Here is a 22,606-nt window from a genome sequence, read left to right as displayed (position 1 = left end):
GTAAGGCTGGTCACATGACTGTTTGCGCGGGAAAAGGGAGGTAACTCCTGGGAGAGTGTATTTTTACGCCCGCTTCAGTAAACTACAAAGGACTCAAATGTTCCAATACCATTCGTAAGGGAAAGGGAGATAAGCAAGGATCATGAGTCAGGATAAGTACAAAATATCAATTTTACTTAAAAAATTACATTATTCCACTGATAAACAAACGAAGTTCGAGTTTTAATATTTCACTCGGACACGTGATAAATCTGCATATTAAACTCGCGAACACATGGTAACTTACGAAATCCCATAAATCCATTACTGTGTATAAGGTACGCATAAGACGCGACGTAGTTTCTCACCATCTGTAATAATTCAATATATAAGGAGTGTTTTTAATATAAATGAAAACACTTGACACTCGTCTGCAATCACAAATATTTTATTGGATTTTCGAAAGAAAGACGTCATTACAATAGCTCAGACAACATAATCCATAGCAGCTCACAAAGGTGACCCAGATCAAACCTGATAACAATTTGAATGTAATAAGTGCTGTTAGTGTCAAAGATATGGAAGGAATTTTGTTTTTGGAGCTTACAGAATATTTGCTGTTTTCGTTGCAAACGCTTCAAACACTATATTTTCAAATACTAATTTACAAGAGGACACCATTGGAGTGAGTGAGTGAGTTTAGTTTTACGCCGCTGTTAGCAATATTCCAGCAATATCACGGCAGGGGACACCAATAATGGGCTTCACACATTGTACCCATGTGGGGAATCGAAACCCGGGTCTTGGGCGTGACAAGCGAACGCTTTAACCACTAGGCTACCACACCGCCCCCAGGACACCATTGGATAAAGGATTCGTAATGACACCATTGCGCTGTGAAGACTTAGAGCGACAGTAAATGGACTTTTTTCGCATTTCAAATCCCTTCGATTCTTGTAAAGAGACACAGGCATCCGTTGTCAATATGACACGAGTGTTCTCTTATGTCATTGTTCTTGCTTGCGCTCCCTCAAGCGAGACTGGCGACAGTTCAGTAAAAATATCAAGATGAGGTTATCACCTCAGCATGGGGGAAGCATAATGGCCTATATGTGTGGGGAAAGCTGTGTATTGTGCTGTGAAGATTTTAGAATGATAGCGATAGTAAATGGGCTTTTTTCTCATTTAAAATTCCGTTCTTAGCGTTCTCATGTTGTGGGAAAGTTTGTCTTCAAAGGTTCATAAGTTGTCAGAGCCTGACCACTCCCAAACGTTATGGATACGTTACTAAGATGAAAACAATCCACGAAACACAGTCACCCTAGGATCAAAAACATAATAACGATTGTCCTATCAAATAATCACAAAAGACTAATCGCTCTTTAGTTGTTAAACTTTAACAACCACCAATAACGGGTGCATATGTTGTTTTGCCGGACATTTAGTTCGACATGAAGGATGGCTGTACATTCTTAAGGTTTGTTTACCCGGTCTGGTTCACAAGATGTAAAAGACACATGCATATGTTCAATGTATGACTGTAACAAAACATATCCAATCTCACTGATCTTAATTACAGGGCGTGTACAATAGAAAAAAGCCAAAGCGTGTCAAATCTGTACCTGTGTCAATGTACGGAGACGTAATGCATGGATGCTCACGGCTCAAGATGAGACCTGTCTGTCTGGATACCAGACTCCAAAGCCAATTCAACAAATCACTACAATTACGCTGAGATGCTTTGACAACACGCACAAAAATCTCCCATGCTTCAGCCGACCTTTCATCCATTGCCTTACACTTGACGTGTCAAGTTACATCTAAGTTATAAGAAAATATATCAAGCTGGAGAACCTACTCACGAAACATGAGGATATGTCCTTTGTCCTAGTACAACCTACTCACGTGAAAAAGTGTGTGTTTTTTCTGTGTTAGATTAAAAAGCAAAGTTATCGGTGCATTTGAATAATATATATCTTCCAATAGGACTAACAAAATTATTCTGGCGACAAATTAGGCTGAATTAGTTGCTGTATGCGTATGACTTGCGACTCTTTACGGAACTCAGTTCGTCCTGCTTATCTTCTTGCTTGCGTCTTTTCTTCATCAGCAGGAAGCACATGTACATGATGACGATGATGAGCACCAGGGTGACGACGCAGACCACGATGATAGCGGGGAAAATCACAGACATATCCAGGAGGCAGTCCTTTGTAGTTGGAGAAACTTCAGTTTCGGCTGGAAAAGAATGATACCCATCTCTTCATTTCATGTATGTGTTTCGCCTGTTTTATGGTGCGTGATCATAGATCTCATCGGCAAGGCCAGACAAAGTACGATAGTAAATTCTATGGTTTACAATTGTACGACGAATAATATGTCTACATTTATTTGCTGACTAGAATTCGGCTTATTCAAGACGATGCATGCAGGTGAAAACGTACAGTTTGTTTGTGACGCTGGCGTGGACTCATCCTCGAAGTAGACAGTGTGGTTGGCTGTTGCCTCAACTCCGCCGGTATTCGTTTGACGCTTCTTCCTGCCTCCGGTTACTCCACATTGTGTCTTCAAACAAATACAAGAGACACATACATACACATGCGTACTTTAAAAGAAACGTCACATCCAATTCCAATGTGAGATGACGTAATACAAACCTAGGGTACATAATAGTTTTTATGATAATATACTGAGGGAAACAAATAAGGGAACACCACTTCATGGCAGTATTCCTTTCTTTATTCTCAGATTTCCTCCCACACCGCTATTCAAAGCTGGTGATGAAAACTAGAAAATGTTAAAGGAACGCTAGAATTTTCCTGTGTTCCTTTATTTGTTTCCCTCAGTATATGTACTGTTTTTATCCAGCTTATATCTCATCAAAAAAGATTGTACACGACGTAAGCTGATGCAACGGCATCCTTAATGGCTAGGGATTTGTATGTACAACCGTAGGCTGCAGTCTAACCTTGCAGTGGAGGATCCCATCACTAACTGATTTGTTTTTGTTTAACGCCGCACTCAGCAATATTCTAGCTATATGGCGGCGTTCTGTAAATAATCGAGTCTGGACCAGACAATCCAGTGATCAACATGATGAGCATCGATCTAAGCAGATTGGGATACGTCGATATGTGTCAACCAAGTCAGCCAGCCCTATCACCCGATCCCGTTAGTGTGCTCTTATGACAAGCATTAGGTACTGAAGATCAATCCTATCCGGATCTTCACGGATCCTCATCCCTGAACAAGAGCATACATGTATATCACAGCTGTATTGACATGAACAGAAAATGGACCATTGATAGATTAAGGCATTTGTTGTACCAGGACGTAAAATAAGGCTTTACACGGTCCAGTGATGTTTAAGCCTTCCCGTCTTATCTATGTTTCCGCTCGATATCATGACGCTCGTTGGGACTTCATTTTATTTCGTCGTCCATGTATCAGAACATACTTTCATCATGTCTGCCTATAAACGTTTACTGACACCTTTATATAAGTTCTGTCCATTTTGGAGTTTGCATCGCCCATATTAGCTCAGTTGTTTTTATGCTAGTTATGTTTTGCTTGTTTTAGACAAACACAATACTGATTATTCTTGGAGCTTTAAAAGATCCCAGTTAGCTAACACAGTTTGTCTTATCGGGCGTCCGCGAATCGGGTATATGAAGCGTAACCCTCTCCATCGTAACCATCTCCATGGTAACCATCTCTAGGCCCCTTCACCGTTTAGGCATCTTGTCGATTGTCTTCTTTGAGTGGCATTTTCGAAGTTGGAAGTCAGAAAGAACAAGTAAGTATATGGATGACAACTTCTTGTATTCTAGAGCACTATGGATGACAACTTCTTGTATTCTAGAGCACTATAGATGACAACTTCTTGTATTCTAGAGCACTATGGATGACAACTTCTTTTATTCTTGAGTCGATTGTGTTGTTAACGACCTTCCACAATGGCACTTGAATGTTAGTCAACCAATCAACTTGTGTGTATATGCTCAAAGTTTGTTTGTCAGAGAACATCGTGAGTGTTGATCCCTTAGATTGCTTGTATTGAAATACTGTCAGCTACTAATAATAAAACTATAATTTTCTACCATGTTTCCCAGCAATACTTTATGACACCCTGATATCAGGACTACAACCCCGCGAAACTGTATATTACTTTTAAAAGGAAGCTATTTCAACCCTGAAATGACTGATATAGGATAACTGTCTTTAAGACGTTATTGTCAATTTGCCTGATAAATATAAAACGTCAATGCTTCAGTTACGGATTACATTTGGCGTGAAGGTCTAAAAAGCTGTCAATAATGAAACCAGGTGTTCGATAAAAGGGTTAACATATTCTACGCTACCAGGAGCACCTGGTAATTCCCTGAATTACAGAAATTCCCTAAACAGTGACTATTTACAGTCCGATACTAAACAGCAGAACTGCCATGTGACGGGGACAATGAGACAGATTCATACCTCATTGTTATTTTGTGACACTCTGATCTCACGGGCACATCCCCGCGATATTGTATGTTACTATTTTTTAAAGGCAACTATCTCAAACCTGAAATGACTGACATTGGATAGTTGTCTTTGGAATATTTCATGTGACAGTTATGAAATCAGGCATCAGAACAGAACTTCTGCCATGTGACAGGGACACTCAAGTGGTCGATGGAACAGAATAACGACTTCCGTGTAGAAATTCAGAGATTCCCCTGAGTACAAGTAAGAAAATACGTGTTTAAAATAGATAACCTCCACGTACCAACTGACAGCTAACTTGATCCCCTGCCAGGCACAGCCTGTATTTCATATCATGGATCACAGCTGCAGGTCCTGGTCGGAAGTAACCTGGCCTGTACCGCATGCAAATCCTCGTGTCACTGACTCTGCTTGGATAGGAGTGCACGATAGCCTTGCCGGACTCGTCGCTGCATCTATAATAAGAACAAATGACCATTCCAATCTTGGCCTCACCAAACATACGTCTACTGATAGTTGCAAATGTCAGAATACTAGATAATGCTTGACCATGATTTTGGGATTGAAAAGTTTCATCGGAAACATTCTGCTGATAAAAGACCACTGCAGAACCCCTCCTGCATTTTATGCAATGTTATTCCAATCCATTTGTATTAAAATGTGTAATACTATTATTAATGTCGTCAGAAAGACTGTTAAAACATGCTGATATTACCACACGAATAAAGCTTCAGTTTTGAATTTAGAAACCTCGTCGAGTTTCACAGATTCATTTTTATGTCAGTAGAGTCAATAATGGTGAAGTGTGAAGAATTTGGGGGTGATTATGGAGATACTTTTGGGGGATTCTTACCCATCATTTCCATACACCACTGCCTCTTTTCGCGAAGAACCCGTCTGACCATTATGGACGATTATTCGGATCAAGCCAAGATATGCGAAGCCTGCAACAATTTATGATTAATGAAAGAGACACAGGGGTGGAAATCAGCTGTTCCAGTTAAATACCGTTGTCAAGTCCATGTCATATGGTCTCGCCACATAGCATTAAAATATTGGTACCATGGCAACCTAGCAAAACACTGACGTTTTATATCTACATTTTGAGAAGCATAATTGTCAACCATTTCAGGGCCATTTACATCATGTCATATCTTGTCTGGTTTGGGAATGACGTGACTAAAATAGTATAATTTTATGACCGGGCGCTATACTCTTGTAACCAACGTACGAAGGAAATTACTACGACATCTGGTTTAATAATACTGTGTGGAAGTCCATGTTCTGAATAATCGTTTTGACAAAGAAGTTGATGATTAGGACGTGAGTGAATGAGTGAGTGAGTGAGTGAGTACGTCACATCGGCAATTTTTCAACCATATCGTGACGAGGATGCTTTGGACGTATGGACTATACTTCCGGCCATGGAACCAAGATAACTTTCTGTTGCCATGCAAGCTTTGCTGATGTAGTCCAGGTTTAGAACAAGACGTAACCCGCCTCTTAATGCCTCTGATTATGTATATTTTTGTCTCCATGTCCGTTTTATTGATCTCAGATATATGTTGGTATTGTATCACAAAAATAAGCAGGAATGACCATTTTGCTCACAGTGACCTTGAAATGTACTGTTGACGGTGGCTTAATATCTTACCACTCAACGTCCGGCATTGCACTGGGTTGAACATAGAACATTTGGCAAGTGCATGACATTGAAACTCCAAGACTAACCAGCATCTAAAGCATATATAGCTATATAACAGAGAAAGTAGGTCACCATGACCTATAACTCAAACCCTTAGATTACCTTCCCATTTCATTGATAAGTTTCCCAATCACATATCCACTACAAGAAATCTATCAAAACGGTCGAAAATCTTCAGAAATGTTCACGGAAGACCCATTTCTATGACCTTGGCCTTAACATAGGTAACCTGATCTGTTCCAATTGACCAACAATACATCTTCGTCACTGTAGAACATAAAGAATATTTCAGGTTTTGCCTGTATTGATGACCTTGATATTTCACTTCACTGATAAATGTGTAATATGCTGTGTCCCAGAGACGAGATAAACCAATACCCGCCGAAATGTCAAAGCGTTTAGTTTTAAAAACTCCGAACTGTTTGCCAGGCATTAGGAGGAGGTCACCGTGACCTAACAGAAACGTAAATCCAAATATCTGACCGACATGAGATGATATTACGTCTCTCTGCATGATAGAATATGATACTTAATGCAATTAATTGCTGACATTTCAATTACTGTTACAAATCATTACTTGTTCAATGAATTCTCATACTATTTAATACAAGTAAGGCATTTGCTGTTATTAAAAACCAAAACCGATTAAACATCATAATTCAAATTAAACTTACCGTTATCCGTTACGTCTAAACACAGTTTGTAGATTTGGTTTAGAGGAAGTGCTCTTTCTATAGCGCGGCCATTATTGAGCGTGGCGGATAGTGTCACACCTAAAAAGTTAACAGCCTCTTGCTGTTTGTCGATATATTTTCTGAAATAACAAAGCAATTCTCCCACACAATCCGTTTTATATCAAACATACAATCCACACATAAACTTCAGATACATTTCAGTTACAAAGACTTCCATATATCTGTTCCTCTACTCACGTTGCTGTGTCTGCTAGGATGGCATCTGTGGAGATGGTTTGTCCTGCTTGGTTGACACAGCATTTAGCGTACACAACTTCATCTGAGGCCGTCATCATGTTAGGGTTGTACTGGATGCGGTATGGAATTGTATAACACACATTCCCATCCTGCTGGACAAAATGACGACACAATGCATTATGGCCAACATGAAATGATGTATTCCTCATCAACGTGACCAACACCACCCACTTTTACTATTTCCCTTGCATTTAATGCATGTCATGGCAATACATGTATGTATGCCAAAATATCTTTCACAAATATACATACATATTAAATCTTACATATTAAGCTGTATTGAATAGAATAGTTCTTAGGTTCATCAACGATGTTATCTGAATGGATGATATGAATCATATAATTATAATAACGTATATGATTATACAGAAACGTTATATATTCTAAATAGAAAATATATGAATATTTATATAGTTCAAGGATGGAACTTTTCTTTTCTTTTACCACGTTTAAGTTTAATAATGTAATTCCGCGGAGATAACTTTAGAGTTCTGTGCATGTAATTCACATGTCGTAGCGATGATGTTAATGCACAGATACGATTAATATCTATAAAACGGAATGTCACTGGTCTTACTGGAGTTACAGCCTTCAGGCATACATGATTGCTTGTTTAAAACGAAATAGGTCCCTTTTTATGATCTGTTTGTTTGCCAACATATACTTTTATTGTTGTAGTAGTAAGATAGCATTTAGATTTAACAATATGCTTTAATCTTTCAGCAACCGCCCTTGGCATTGTAAGTATTGCCACATGAGGCTGTGCTAGAAAATACTGCTGTGCTTCTGTTGTTTCAGTTGCAGGTTTCAGGAAAGCACTATGCAACAATGGACACTTTTTATGGGCTCCTGGTTACCTGTGGTGTGGCGGTGTATGTTCCACACGTGCCACTGAAGCCGACAGTGAGACACTGGCCTTGTATATCCGATGGGATCCTGTTTCCAGAGTCAGTTATATCCCCAACTAGATCGGCGGTGCATCTATTAGAGGTGTAGCCAGAGACGGTGATGAGAGGCCTGTATGTGTTGATAGGGTTCATGCAGATCGTCATCTTGTTGTTGTTACAGGAAGTGATGGTTGCTAGGCATTGGCAATATGGTCATCAACATACGAAGTAACAGATATGATAAGCAACGGTCTATGAACAAATGTTTACGTTTGACAATGTATCCATGTAATGTCTAGTGCTTTATTGTCAGAACGGCTCATGGTTGTCAATAGACACAAGGTCAGATCCTGCAAAATGATCGTATCAATCCAAATACACCTGAGGTACAAATCTGGACAATTATGTTTTGTAGTTTGTTTGTTGTTCAAGAGCCACATTCAGCATTATTGTAGATATGTAACTGCGGTCTGTAAATAATTGAGTCTGGACCAGACTATCAAATGACTGACATCCTAAGAACCTATCTACGTGTATGGGATACGGTGATATGCAACAACCAAGTCAGCGAGTCTGACATCAGATCCCGTTAGTCGCCTCTTACGACAAGCATAGATTGCTGAAGATATTCATGAGTCATCATCACCAGATAAGTGAGTGAGTTTAGTTTTACGCCGCACTCAGCAATATTCCAGCTTTGTGGCGGCGGTCTGTAAGTAATCGAGTCTGGGCCAGACAATCCAGTGATGAACAGCATGGGCATCGATCTGCGCTATTGGGAACCGATGACATGTGTCAACCAAGTCAGCGAGCCTGACCACCCGATCCCGTTAGTCGCCTCTTACGACAAGCATGGGTTACTGAAGATCAATATTCTAACCCGGACCTTCACGGGTCTCATCACCAGATGAAACTTTAATGCCTAATATCATGATGACACTTTCTTCCAAAAGGTAGTGAGGAAACATTTAATTCTGAAGTCACAAGTAACGATGACACGGTATGTGATTGCATTAAAATCGCTCTGGTTTTATGTACAATGATGCAAGTGCCATTCACCATAATCTGTTTTAATTAGATCATAGTAACATGTCTGTATTGAGATCCTTGGACACCTCCAGGGACTGTAATGTGTCATTTCATTCGATTCAATTATCAGCATATACCAGAGAATAAAAACTGTAAAATATGAACATACTTCTCTTGAGTTCGCACTTCCCTTCATCGCCATTGTAATAGCCCGAGTCACATACACATACACCAACTGACCCGTTTGAGACGCACCGTCCGTTTCTTCCACAATTCTTGCCAGAACAGCCCACACCATTGATGTTAGCTGCGATGAACACACAATAACACAAATTACGCAACATGCACACCATTACAAGTTCTTACTAACTGGGGAAAATATTCTCACGTCTTGTACGAAACTACAACTTACATTGAATAATCCCGCAGTTGTCCCCTGTTCTGTCAGGAGCGGTGGAACAGTCACAAGTCGAACCGCTTGGCGGACAGGTCCCCGCATCGCAAGTAACACCGTACCGGTTACAGTCGAATAGAACCGCGCCTGGAATTAAGATGGACAAGCAATAAATCCAACACATGTCCGAAAATCAACGGCCGAGATTTTAAAATGTTTCGGAGATTTGACTTCAGGTTTTACGCGCGGGCACACACGCACGCGCACACGCACACTCGAGTACACAGGAAAGCACACACACCGCGCTGCGTGATATACTTCATGTACTTTCTAGTGTAAAAATATTTGGATATGCGCGTACAATTTAAGGAGAGGAAACTTTAAACCATGAAACTAAAACATTCTATTTCTAGCGGACCATGCACAACCTTTCAAGCCAAGCTTCGAATCCACGTCTAATATTCCCACCAAAAATTGTTCACTGAAGTTTTGTCATTTAGATCCCAAACAATATACAAACGCTTAAACGATCAACATTTTGAAAACGAAATGTGGTAACTCTTCGATTTGCGGTCTGGAAGTTGGAGAGTGTAAATACGAAAACATGCAACTCTCTGGATACCAATTTTTGCTTCACTGCAATAGCAGATTCGTTCGTACCACGGTAACATTCGTAGGCCAATGGTAATTTTAAATAACTGTATATGTATGATAGGTAACAATGAACGATTTGTGGATCAGGTTACATGCATTTTTGTCAATAATGTGCACGTTGTCTTAAGGAATGTGATTTTTGAATGTGGTTAATATTGTTATATATGACTTTATAACACTGTAACTATGCTCTATTGGGGGCGGTTGGGTAGCCTATTGGTTAAAGCGTTGGCTCGTCAAGCCGAAGACTCGGGTTCGATTCCCCACATGGACACAATGTGTGAAGCCCATTTCTGGTGTCCTCCGCCCTGATATTGCTGGAATATTGCTAAAAGCGGCGTAAAACCATACCCACTCACTCACTCACTCACTACGCTCTATTGAAAGTAAAGACTCTAGAATTACATTTCATATATTTCTGTTTTTCAGTGGTTCATTACAGAGGTGTAAAATGTATGGTGTAAGTGAATAATAACACGTTTCTTACCATCGTCGTCGTTGATGCATCCCTTTATGGTGATAGGATCATAACCCGGAGCACTGATTGTAATTGAGAACTCTTCAGTTGACTCGACGACCTTAAACACAATACATACGCCCTACATGCTCATCTGTCCACCTTAAAATCCAGGACAATACAAACACCTCATGACCAACTGTGTCTCCGTCATAAATAATAAAAACTCTACATATACATCCGTCCCTATATCATCTAGGATAATGTAGGCCCTACATGTTAAACCGTCCCTCTCCCATTCAGGGTCATATATACTGCAAACTTGTAGCATGTAAACTTGTCCTCTCTTCGACAGTAATGTAACATTCTAGATACATCTGTCCCGCTCTGGTAGCATAACTTTAACCTTCACATGCCTATGTCAGCACTTACAATAATAAAAGTTTTTGATTAGCATTTAGAGTGAGTGAGTTATTATTTTAACGTCACATCGGCAATATTTCAGCCATATCGTGACGACATTAGTATTTAGAAACTGGAAGAACAGTAACGCATTATACTTATATGGGTGAAGGTGCCTAACTTTGGTAAAGTAGTTTATCGTTCAATGCGAACCGCGAAATATCCGACGGGTGCCAAACTATGGTAATGGGGTTGCATGACACTTTGAAAATGGGGTTGCATGACACTCCCACGTATATCAAAGATACCTCTGCAAATATCTTAATGAATAGAGACCCGTGAAGATACAGGTTAGAACTGGTCTTCAGCAACCCCTGTTAGAACAAGTATATATAAATGACAACTTCTTTTATTCTAGAGCACGACGTTTCGATACAGGTTCTTGTATCGTTTTCAGCCTGTATCGAAACGTCGTGCTCTAGACTAAAAGAAGTTGTCATCCATATATACTTGTTCTGTCTGACTTCTTACTTCTAAAATGCAAATCAAAGAAGTCATTCAGCAACCTCTGTTTGTTGTAAAAGGCGACTAACTAGATCGGGTGGTCAGGCTCTCTGACACATGTCATCGTATCCCAATTGTGAAGATTATTGCTCATGCTGTTAAGTGTTAAACAACAAACCTAATGAATAGTGAGCATGAACGGTCACATCGTATTCACTATCTCTGTCACTTGGTCTCTAAATGTTTGTCAAAAACAGCAAAGTGAAGCAGAACCGTTCTTACCAGATCGTCAGTAATTGGCACTTCCAGGTAAGCATTTCTCTTTCCGTCTAGAAAGGCGAGCGTTGTGACACTGTCGGCGAAGTCGCTGGTTGAATCTGCATCCATGTCTGAGTAGGTCACTGACGCATTCATTGCAAGCGTATCTGATGATGGTCTCCTTATTCGTATGACAAGAGGGGTCAGGCTCTCTTTGACACATGTTCTTGCATCCGCGCTGAAAGCCAGTGGCGCATTTGTCGTCGTGGTTGAAGTTGTCGTGGTTGAAGTTGTCGTGGTTGAAGTTGGAGTTGTCGTCGTGGTTGACGTTGTTGTGGTTGTCATGGTGAGTGGAGGCGGGTCTGTTGATGAGGTATATGCTAGGCATGATAACTGTAGATGATTCAATAAAGATGCAATTAGGTGCCAATGCAAATCAAGCTAGACATTATACATCCATTGTATTAACTAATAGTTCAGTTCATCTGTGAATACAACATGCATTGCTGATATTCACTCACTCACTGTTTAATAAGGGAATTCATGTCACTCGCGATAACATACAAGCTATCAGTTACTGAAAGAGGAGTCTAAACACTGACAGTATAACTGTGTTAAAGGTTGTAAGGTAGTCTTATAATCAACCCTAACTGGCTTTAATTACACTTTACTGCACATCAACAGATATAGCAGAGCGAAACAAGTAGTCGTTCATGTAAAGTATATAAAATGCTCAATACCAGTAATGCAGAATAATACATCAAGTGGTATGTATCCTCCCGCTGTAAACCTTAAAGTGAATGTCTCCGCGAACTCTGAAATCTGCAACAGAATCAAACAGTTAATTACAGTAACGATTAAAGCTCGCGCCTATCTCAACGACATCAATAAAGTCAAATGAATGAAAAACAACTGTCCATCCTTTTATTTACATGTTATGAGGAAGCTGTGGTAATGCCCACACACGTTTTAACAACAATAATACCGATCAATGAAGAGGGTTCTACAATTAAATACAGGATAATCTCATTCAGCCTCTGAATGCTCTAATTTCTACTCTTAGTAACTATTGTTTCTTTTCAAGGACAGATGAGTTTAATTTGCCCTATTTCTATGAGAAAGGTTTCAGAAAACTTCAGCTTATACTAATGAAGTTGAATATTTTAATCTAAAGAGTATGTTTTTTTCAGTGCCGCTCTGCAGTCGCATGATTTGTTGAGACTTTTTACAGTGGTTCAGTGGGACATCTAACAATGGTATTCTGTTTTCTTTGTATCTGTTGTACCTTTTCAGTGATGTTTTGTGTGAACAAACGTGCAAGATTCAAACATTAATTTATCAAGAAATTAGTATGAAAATAGATATCAATAACTCAATACAAACATACCCCATCATCGACAGGTACGATAACTATTTCCAAATTGGGTGGGAAAGCGAATGTTCCGGATTTTCCCATCGGAAGGGTATAATCCGCCGGGAACGTGGCGGAATCATCAAGTGTTTCAATCGTAAATGAAGGTCCAAACGCTCCACCGCTTCGAATAAGATTGAATGAAATTGGAGTTCCCTCCTCAAGTGGAATACATCCCGTTGAGGGCGATAAGTCAGTTGTAAAGGATGGCAGTTGAGCACCTGAAGAGACGAAATATATTGTTCATTGAACGTCGTTTAATAATGGGATAAATCTTAACCATCATAATCTATAATAACAGAATGTATGCGTGTTTCTCCAAGCACTGTTCCATCGAACCATGTGAAACAACAAGGTCAAATCGCTGGTAGCTAATATATAATGCTTGGTAACCAAAGCATGGTAACAAAGCACCACCCCAACGCCCCAAATCGCAATTGTCCTACCATTTACAGGCCTGAAATTCACCTGTCAGTTTTCCTAGGATACCAAAGGCATGTAGCTTTTCACATAATGTATCCAGCAGTTCGAACTAATTCGGATAAGACATTGAATTTCAATACGAGTAGTAACAAATCGATTATTGAGGCCATGTCCCCGTTGGTCTACATATATTAATGGAGCAGTGCTCGGAACAGAACAAATATTCTCAAAAATGAAATTATAAAATATCCATTGAAACGTAACTAAAATGTTCTTTACAAAGTAGCATGGTTACCGTGGTATCACGTCAAAAACAAAAGCTGCTTGACCATTGTAAATCTGGCAATGTTGGTTTTGGGAAAGCAGATATTTCCAACTATACCAAATACACCTTGATATACCTCGGGTTGACGCATTTTAAGTTTTGACGCTTGACACCACAGCTCTATCAATGAGTAAAGGAGTCAATAAAAAGGTGCCAAACATGTTATATCTTATATCAGTGTACTATGGCCATCTGACTGAAATTTGCATTCGTCGTTGAACGTCAGATGACCATGGATTTTGATAGATGACTGGCTAAATTGCCCTCCTCACCATCAGGTAATTTACCATGAAGCTCTTTAATATCGCGTGAATCCCTCCCAATTATTAAGACAATTCAGGATTCGATGAAGCATCATCCTAATGAAACGTCAAATGTCATTCCATCGCATCCTTCCTGCAGGGCAGCGCCAAGTTCGTTGAGAGTGGTTGGTGCCATTTGATGTCCAAGGATATCCCAGAGATATCCGATGGTGATACATCTTGACTGAGTGCTATCCATGGTATCCTGATTATGATCTCATGTTGGAGGTGGTCACTAACAACACGAACCCCGTGTGCCCAGTGATACGTCCGTGAATAACATGTAAAGTTAACCGCAGGAAAAAGATCATTCCGTCTCTGTTGCGCCAGCCTAAGAAGTAGGCAGGTTCCATCTGTATCATTGATAACACGTGGACGTCGGACATGGAGGTTCCATCTGTTTCATTGATAACACGTGGAGGTCGAACATGCAGGTTCCATCTGTTTTATTGATAACACGTGAAGGTCGGACATGGAGGTTCCATCTGTTTCATTGATAACATGTGGACGTCGGACATGGAGGTTCCATCTGTTTCATTGATAACACGTGGACGTCGGACATGCAGGTTCCATCTGTTTTATTGATAACACGTGGAGGTCGGACATGCAGGTTCCATCGGTTTCATTGATAACATGTGGACGTCGGACATGTAGGTTCCAACTGTTTTATTGATAACACGTGGACGTCGGACATGCAGGTTCCACCTGTTTCATTGATGACACGTGGACGTCGGACATGGAGGTTCCAACTGTTTCATTGATAACACGTGGACGTCGGACATGTAGGTTCCACCTGTTTCACTGATAACACGACGACGTCGGACATGGAGGTTCCATCTGTTTCATTGATAACCAGTGGACGTCGGACATGTCGGTTCCATCCGTTTCATTGATAACACATGGATGTCGGACATGTATGATCCATCGGTTTCAGTGATAACAGGTGGACGTCGGACATGCAGGTTCTATCTGTTTCATTGATAACACGTGGACATCGGACATGCAGGTTCCATCTGTTTAATTGATAACACGTGGAGGTCAGACATGGAGGTTCCATCTGTTTCATTGATAACACGTGGACGTCGGACATGTAGGTTCCATCTGTTTCATTGATAACACATGGAGGTGGGACATGTACGTTCCATCTGTTTCATTGATAACACGTGGACATGCAGGTTCCATCTGTTTCATTGATAACACGTGGACGTCGGACATGTAGGATCCATCGATTTCAATAATAACACTTTGACGTCGGACATGGAGGTTCCATCTGTTTCATTGATAACACGTGGATGTCGGACATGCAGGTTCCATCTGTTTTATTGATAAAACGTGGACGTCGGACATGTAGGTTCCATCTGTTCCATTGATGTTTGATTCACAACAGGTTCCATCTGTGGATAACGCGTGACATGGACATGGAGTTCCATCTGTTTCATTGATAACACGTGGACGTCGGACATGGAGGTTCCATCTGTTTCATTGATAACACGTGGACGTCGGACATGTAGGATCCATCGATTTCAATAATAACACTTTGATGTCGGACATGGAGGTTCCATCTGTTTCATTGATAACACATGGAGGTCGGACATGTAGGTTCCATCTCTTTCATTGATAACACGTCGACATCGGACATGCAGGTTCCATCTGTTTCATTGATAACACGTGGACGTTGGACATGTAGGTTCCATCGATTTCAATAATAACACTTTGATGTCGGACATGGAGGTTCCATCTGTTTCATTGATAACACGTGGACGTCGGACATGAAGGTTCCATCTGTTTCATTGATAACATGTGGAGGTCAGACATGCGGGTTCCATCTGTTTTATTGATTACACGTGGATGTCGGACATGCAGGTTCCATCTGTTTCATTCATAACACATGGTGGTGGGACATGTAGGTTCCATCTGTTTCATTGATAACACGTGGACATCGGACATGTAGGTTCCATCTGTTTCATTGATAACACGTGGACGTCGGACATGTAGCATCCATCGATTTCAATAATAACACTTTGATGTCGGACATGGAGGTTCCATCTGTTTCATTGATAACACATGGAGGTCGGAGATGTAGGTTCCATCTCTTTCACTTGATAACACGTCGACATCGGACATGCAGGTTACATGTGTTTCATTGATAACACGTGGACGTTGGACATGTAGGATCCATCGATTTCAATAATAACACGTTGATGTCGGACATGGAGGTTCCATCTGTTTCATTGATAACACGTGAACGTCGGACATGAAGGTTCCATCTGTTTCATTGATAACATGTGGAGGTCAGACATGCAGGTTCCATCTGTTTTATTGATTACTCGTGGATGTCTTTGATTTGATACGTCGGACATGCAGGTTCCATCTGTTTCATTCATAACACATGGTGGTGGGACATGTAGGTTCCATCTGTTTCATTGATAACACGTGGACATCGGACATGTAGGTTCCATCTGTTTCATTGATAACACGTGGACGTCGGACATGTAGGATCCATCGATTTCAATAATAACACTTTGATGTCGGACATGGAGGTTCCATCTGTTTCATTGATAACACATGGAGGTCGGAGATGTAGGTTCCATCTCTTTCACTTGATAACACGTCGACATCGGACATGCAGGTTACATGTGTTTCATTGATAACACGTGGACGTCGGACATGTAGGATCCATCGATTTCAATAATAACACTTTGATGTCGGACATGGAGGTTCCATCTGTTTCATTGATAACACGTGGACGTCGGACATGAAGGTTGCATCTGTTTCATTGATTCCACTGTTTCATTGATAACACGTGGACGTCGGACATGAAGGTTCCATCTGTTTCATTGATAACACGTGGAGGTCGGACATGGAGGTTCCATCTGTTTCACTTGATAACACATGGAGGTTGGACATGTAGGTTCCATCTGTTTCATTGATAACACATGGAGGTGGGACATGTAGGTTCCATCTGTTTCATTGATAACACATGGATGTCGGACATGGAGGTTCCATCTGTTTCATTGATAACACGTGGACGTCGGACATGTAGGTTCCATCTGTTTCATTGATAACACTTTGATGTCGGACATGGAGGTTCCATCTGTTTCATTGATAACACGTGGACGTCGGACATGCAGGTTCCATCTGTTTCATTGATAACACGTGGACGTCGGACATGCAGGTTCCATCTGTTTCATTGATAACACGTTGATGTCGGACATGGAGGTTCCATCTGTTTCATTGATAACACGTGGACGTCGGACATGTAGGTTCCATCTGTTTCATTGATAACAACGTGGACGTCGGACATGCAGGTTCCTCATGTTTCATTGATAACACGTTGACGTCGGACATGCAGGTTCCATCTCTTTAATTGATAACACGTGGACGTCGGACATGCAGGTTCCTCATGTTTCATTGATAACACGTGGATGTCGGACATGCAGGTTCCATCTGTTTAATTGATAACACGTGGAAGTCGGAAATGCAGGTTCCATCTGTTTCATTGATAACACGTTGACGTCGGACATGGAGGTTCCATCTGTTTAATTGATAACACGTGGATATCAGACATGCAGGTTCCATCTGTTTTATTGATAACACATGGACGTCGGACATACGGATTCCGTCTGTATCACTGATAACACGTGGACGTCGGACATGCGAGGTTCCATCTGTTTCATTGATAACGCGTGGACGTCGGACATGCAGGTTCCGTCTTTTTCATTGATAACACGTGGACGTAGGACATGCAGGTTCCATCCGTTTCATTTATAACACGTGGACGTCGGACATGCAGGTTCCATCTGTTTCATTGATAACATGTGGAGGTCAGACATGCAGGTTCCATCTGTTTTATTGATTACTCGTGGATGTTGGACATGCAGGTTCCATCTGTTTCATTCATAACACATGGTGGTGGGACATGTAGGTTCCATCTGTTTCATTGATAACACGTGGACATCGGAAATGCAGGTTCCATCTGTTCCATTGATAACACGTGGACGTCGGATATGTAGGATCCATCGATTTCAATAATAGCACTTTGATGTCGGACATGGAGGTTCCATCTGTTTCATTGATAACACGTGGACGTCGGACATGGAGGTTCCATCTGTTTCATTGATAACACATGGAGGTCGGAGATGTAGGTTCCATCTCTTTCACTTGATAACACGTCGACATGGGACATGCAGGTTACATGTGTTTCATTGATAACACGTGGACGTCGGACATGTAGGATCCATCGATTTCAATAATAACACTTTGATGTCGGACATGGAGGTTCCATCTGTTTCATTGATAACACGTGGACGTCGGACATGAAGGTTCCATCTGTTTGATTGATAACCGTGGAGGTCGGACATGGAGGTTCCATCTGTTTCATTGATAACACGTTGACGTCGGACATGTAGGTTCCATCTGTTTAATTGAGAGCACATGGACGTCGGACATGCGGATTCCATCTGTATCACTGATAACACGTGGACGTTGGACATGGAGGTTCCATCTGTTCCATTGATAAGACATGGAGGTCGCACATGGAGGTTCCACCTGATTCATTGATAACACGTGGACGCTGGACAAGGAGGTTCCACACGTTTCATTGATAACACATGGACGTCGGACATGGAGGTTACATGTGTTTAATTGATAACACGTGGAGGTCAGACATGCAGGTTCCATCTGTTTTATTGATAAAACGTGGACGTCGGACATGCAGGTTCCATCTGTTTCACTGATCACACGTTGACGTCGGACATGCAGGTTCCATCTGTTTCATTGTTAACACGTTGATGTCGGACATGGAGGTTCCATCTGTTTCATTGATAAAACGTGGACGTCGGACATGTAGGTTCCATAGGTTTCATTGATAACACGTGGACGTCGGACATGCAGGTTCCTCATGTTTCATTGATAACACGTGGACGTCGGACATGTAGGTTCCATCTGTTTCATTGATAACACAGGGAGGTGGGACATGTAGGTTCCATCTGTTTCATTGATTACACGTGGACGTCGGACATGAAGGTTCCATCTGTTTCATTTATAACACGTGGAGGTCGGACATGGAGGTTCCATCTGTTTCACTTGATAACACATGGAGGTGGGACATGTAGGTTCCATCTGTTTCATTGATAACACATGGAGGTGGGACATGAAGGTTCCATCTGTTTCATTGATAATACTTGGAGGTCGGAGATGTAGGTTCCATCTCTTTCACTTGATAACACGTCGACATCGGACATGCAGGTTACATGTGTTTCATTGATAACACGTGGACGTCGGACATGTAGGATCCATCGATTTTAATAATAACACTTTGACGTCGGACATGGAGGTTCCATCTGTTTTATTGATAACAAATGGAGGTCGGAGATGTAAGTTCCATCTGTTTCATTGATAACGCGTGGAGGTCGGACATGGAAGTTCCAAATGTTTCATTGATAACACGTGGACGTCGGACATGGAGCTTCCATCTGTATCATTGATAACACGTGGACGTCAGACATGCAGGTTCCATCTGCTTCATTGATCACACTTGGACGTCGGACATGAAGGTTCCATCTGTTTAATTGATAACACGCGGAGGTCAGACATACAGGTTCCATCTGTTTCACTGATAACACGTGGACGTCGGACATGGAGGTTCCATCTGTTTCACTGATAACACATGGACGTCGGACATGTAGGTTCCATCTGTTTCATTGATACCATGTGGACGTCGGACATGGAGCTTCCATCTGTTTCATTGATAACACGAGGACGTCAGACAAGCAGGTTCCATCTTTTCATTGATAGCACGTTGACGTCGGACATGTAGGTTCAAATTGTTTCATTGATAACATGTGGATGTCGGACATGGAGGTTCCATCTGTTTCATTGATAATACGTGGACGTCGGACATGGAGGTTCCATCAGTTTCATTGATAACGCGTGGACGTCGGACATGCAGGTTCCATCTTTTTCATTGATAACACGTGGACGTAGGACATGCAGGTTCCATCCGTTTCATTGATAACACGTGGACGTCGGACATGCAGGTTCCAACTGTTTCATTGATAACATGTGGAGGTCAGACATGCAGGTTCCATCTGTTTTATTGATAACGCGTGGATGTCGGACATGCAGGTTCCATCTGTTTCATTCATAACACATGGAGGTGGGACATGTAAGTTCGATCTGTTTTATTGATAACACGAGGACATCGGACATGCAGGTTCCATCTGTTTCATTCATAACACGTGGACGTCGGACATGTAGGATCCATCTATTTCAATGATAACACGTTGACGTCGGACATGAAGGTTCCATCTGTTTCATTGATAACACATGGACGTCGGACATGGAGGTTCCATCTGTTTCACTGATAACACGTTGACGTCGGACATGGAGGTTCCAACTGTTTCATTGATAACACGTGGACGTCGGACATGGAGGTTCCACCTGTTTCACTGATAACACGTGGACGTCGGACATGCAGGTTCCATCCGTTTCATTGATAACCAGTGGACGTCGGACATGCAGGTTCCATCCGTTTCATTGATAACACGTGGATTTCGGACATGTAGGATCCATCGATTTCAATAATAACACTTTGATGTCGGACATGTACGTTCCATCTGTTTCATTGATAACACGTGGACGTCGGACATGGAGGTTACATCTGTTTTATTTATAAAACGTGGACGTCGGACATGCAGGTTCCATCTGTTTCACTGATCACACGTGGACGTCGGATATGCAGGTTCCATCTGTTTCATTGTTAACACGTTGATGTCGGACATGGAGGTTCCATCTGTTTCATTGATAAAACGTGGACGTCGGACATGGAGGTTCCATAGGTTTCATTGATAACACGTGGACGTCGGACATGGAGGTTCCTCATGTTTCATTGATAACACGTGAACATCGGACTTGGAGGTTCCATCTGTATCACTGATAACACGTGGACGTCGGACATGGAGGTTCCATCTGTTTTATTTATAAAACGTGGACGTCGGACATGCAGGTTCCATCTGTTTCACTGATCACACGTGGACGTCGGATATGCAGGTTCCATCTGTTTCATTGTTAACACGTTGATGTCGGACATGGAGGTTCCATCTGTTTCATTGATAAAACGTGGACGCCGGACATGGAGGTTCCATCTGTTTCATTGTTTCATTGATAACACGTGGACGTCGGACATGGAGGTTCGTCGGACATCGGAGGTTCCATCTGTTTCATTGATAACACGTGGACGTCGGACATGGAGGTTCCATCTGTTTCATTGATAACACGTGGACGTCGGACATGGAGGTTCCATCTGTTTCATTGATAACACGTGGACGTCGGACATGGAGGTTCCATCTGTTTCATTGATAACGCGTGGACGTCGGACATGCAGGTTCCATCTGTTTCATTGATAACGTCGTGACATGAGTTCCGTCTTTTCATTGATAACACGTGGACGTAGGACATGCAGGTTCCATCCGTTTCATTGATAACACGTGGACGTCGGACATGCAGGTTCCAACTGTTTCATTGATAACATGTGGAGGTCAGACATGCAGGTTCCATCTGTTTTATTGATTATTCGTGGATGTCGGACATGTAGGTTCCATCTGTTTCATTCATAACACATGGAGGTGGGACATGTAAGTTCGATCTGTTTTATTGATAACACGAGGACATCGGACATGCAGGTTCCATCTGTTTCATTCATAACACGTGGACGTCGGACATGTAGGATCCATCTATTTCAATGATAACACGTTGACGTCGGACATGGAGGTTCCATCTGTTTCATTGATAACACATGGACGTCGGACATGGAGGTTCCATCTGTTTCACTGATAACACGTGGACGTCGGACATGGAGGTTCCATCTGTTTCATTGATAACACGTGGACGTCGGACATGGAGGTTCCATCTGTTTCATTGATAACACGTGGACGTCGGACATGCAGGTTCCATCCGTTTCATTGATAACACGTGGACGTCGGACATGCAGGTTCCATCTGTTTCATTGATAACACGTGGACGTCGGACATGCAGGTTCCATCTGTTTCATTGATAACACGTGGACGTCGGACATGGAGGTTCCATCTGTTTCATTGATAACACATGGACGTCGGACATGCAGGTTCCTCATGTTTCATTGATAACACGTGAACATCGGACTTGGAGGTTCCATCTGTATCACTGATAACACGTGGATGTCGGACATGTAGGATCCATCGATTTCAATAATAACACTTTGATGTCGGACATGTACGTTCCATCTGTTTCATTGATAACACGTGGACGTCGGACATGGAGGTTCCATCTGTTTAATTGATAACACGTGGAGGTCAGACATGCAGGTTCCATCTGTTTCATTGATAACACGTGGACGTCGGACATGGAGGTTCCATCTGTTT

At 41.6% G+C, this 22,606-nt stretch overlaps 2 protein-coding genes across 2 annotated transcripts in view; both read right to left on the bottom strand.

Annotated features, from left to right (window-relative positions):
* Positions 1-411: 411 nt before the first annotated feature.
* LOC124287676 lies at positions 412-7,272 on the bottom strand. The gene is made up of 6 exons (XM_046724184.1): positions 7,102-7,272; positions 6,844-6,983; positions 5,318-5,408; positions 4,748-4,919; positions 2,424-2,544; positions 412-2,217 (listed from the first exon to the last, which is right to left on the bottom strand). Exons 1-6 carry the CDS (start codon positions 7,197-7,199, stop codon positions 2,003-2,005), a joined length of 837 nt encoding a protein of 278 aa, XP_046580140.1. The 5' UTR covers positions 7,200-7,272; the 3' UTR covers positions 412-2,002.
* Positions 7,273-8,000: 728 nt separating this feature from the next.
* Positions 8,001-22,606, bottom strand: part of LOC124287663 (integumentary mucin C.1-like) — a 32,537-nt gene continuing 17,931 nt past the window's right edge. Inside the window, exons 3-9 of the mRNA XM_046724166.1 lie at positions 13,134-13,378; positions 12,487-12,568; positions 11,771-12,108; positions 10,613-10,703; positions 9,490-9,618; positions 9,247-9,384; positions 8,001-8,242 (exon numbers count right to left, since the gene is read on the bottom strand). Of these exons, the coding sequence (XP_046580122.1) occupies positions 8,001-8,242; positions 9,247-9,384; positions 9,490-9,618; positions 10,613-10,703; positions 11,771-12,108; positions 12,487-12,568; positions 13,134-13,378 (1,265 nt within the window). The remainder of the gene's footprint in view (positions 8,243-9,246; positions 9,385-9,489; positions 9,619-10,612; positions 10,704-11,770; positions 12,109-12,486; positions 12,569-13,133; positions 13,379-22,606) is intronic.

This window comes from Haliotis rubra, unplaced genomic scaffold, assembly GCF_003918875.1.
Source record: "Haliotis rubra isolate DU_JTF1 unplaced genomic scaffold, ASM391887v1 Scf404, whole genome shotgun sequence".
NCBI classification, from domain to species: domain Eukaryota; kingdom Metazoa; phylum Mollusca; class Gastropoda; order Lepetellida; family Haliotidae; genus Haliotis; species Haliotis rubra.
This window is presented reverse-complemented; position numbering and strand designations above follow the sequence as displayed.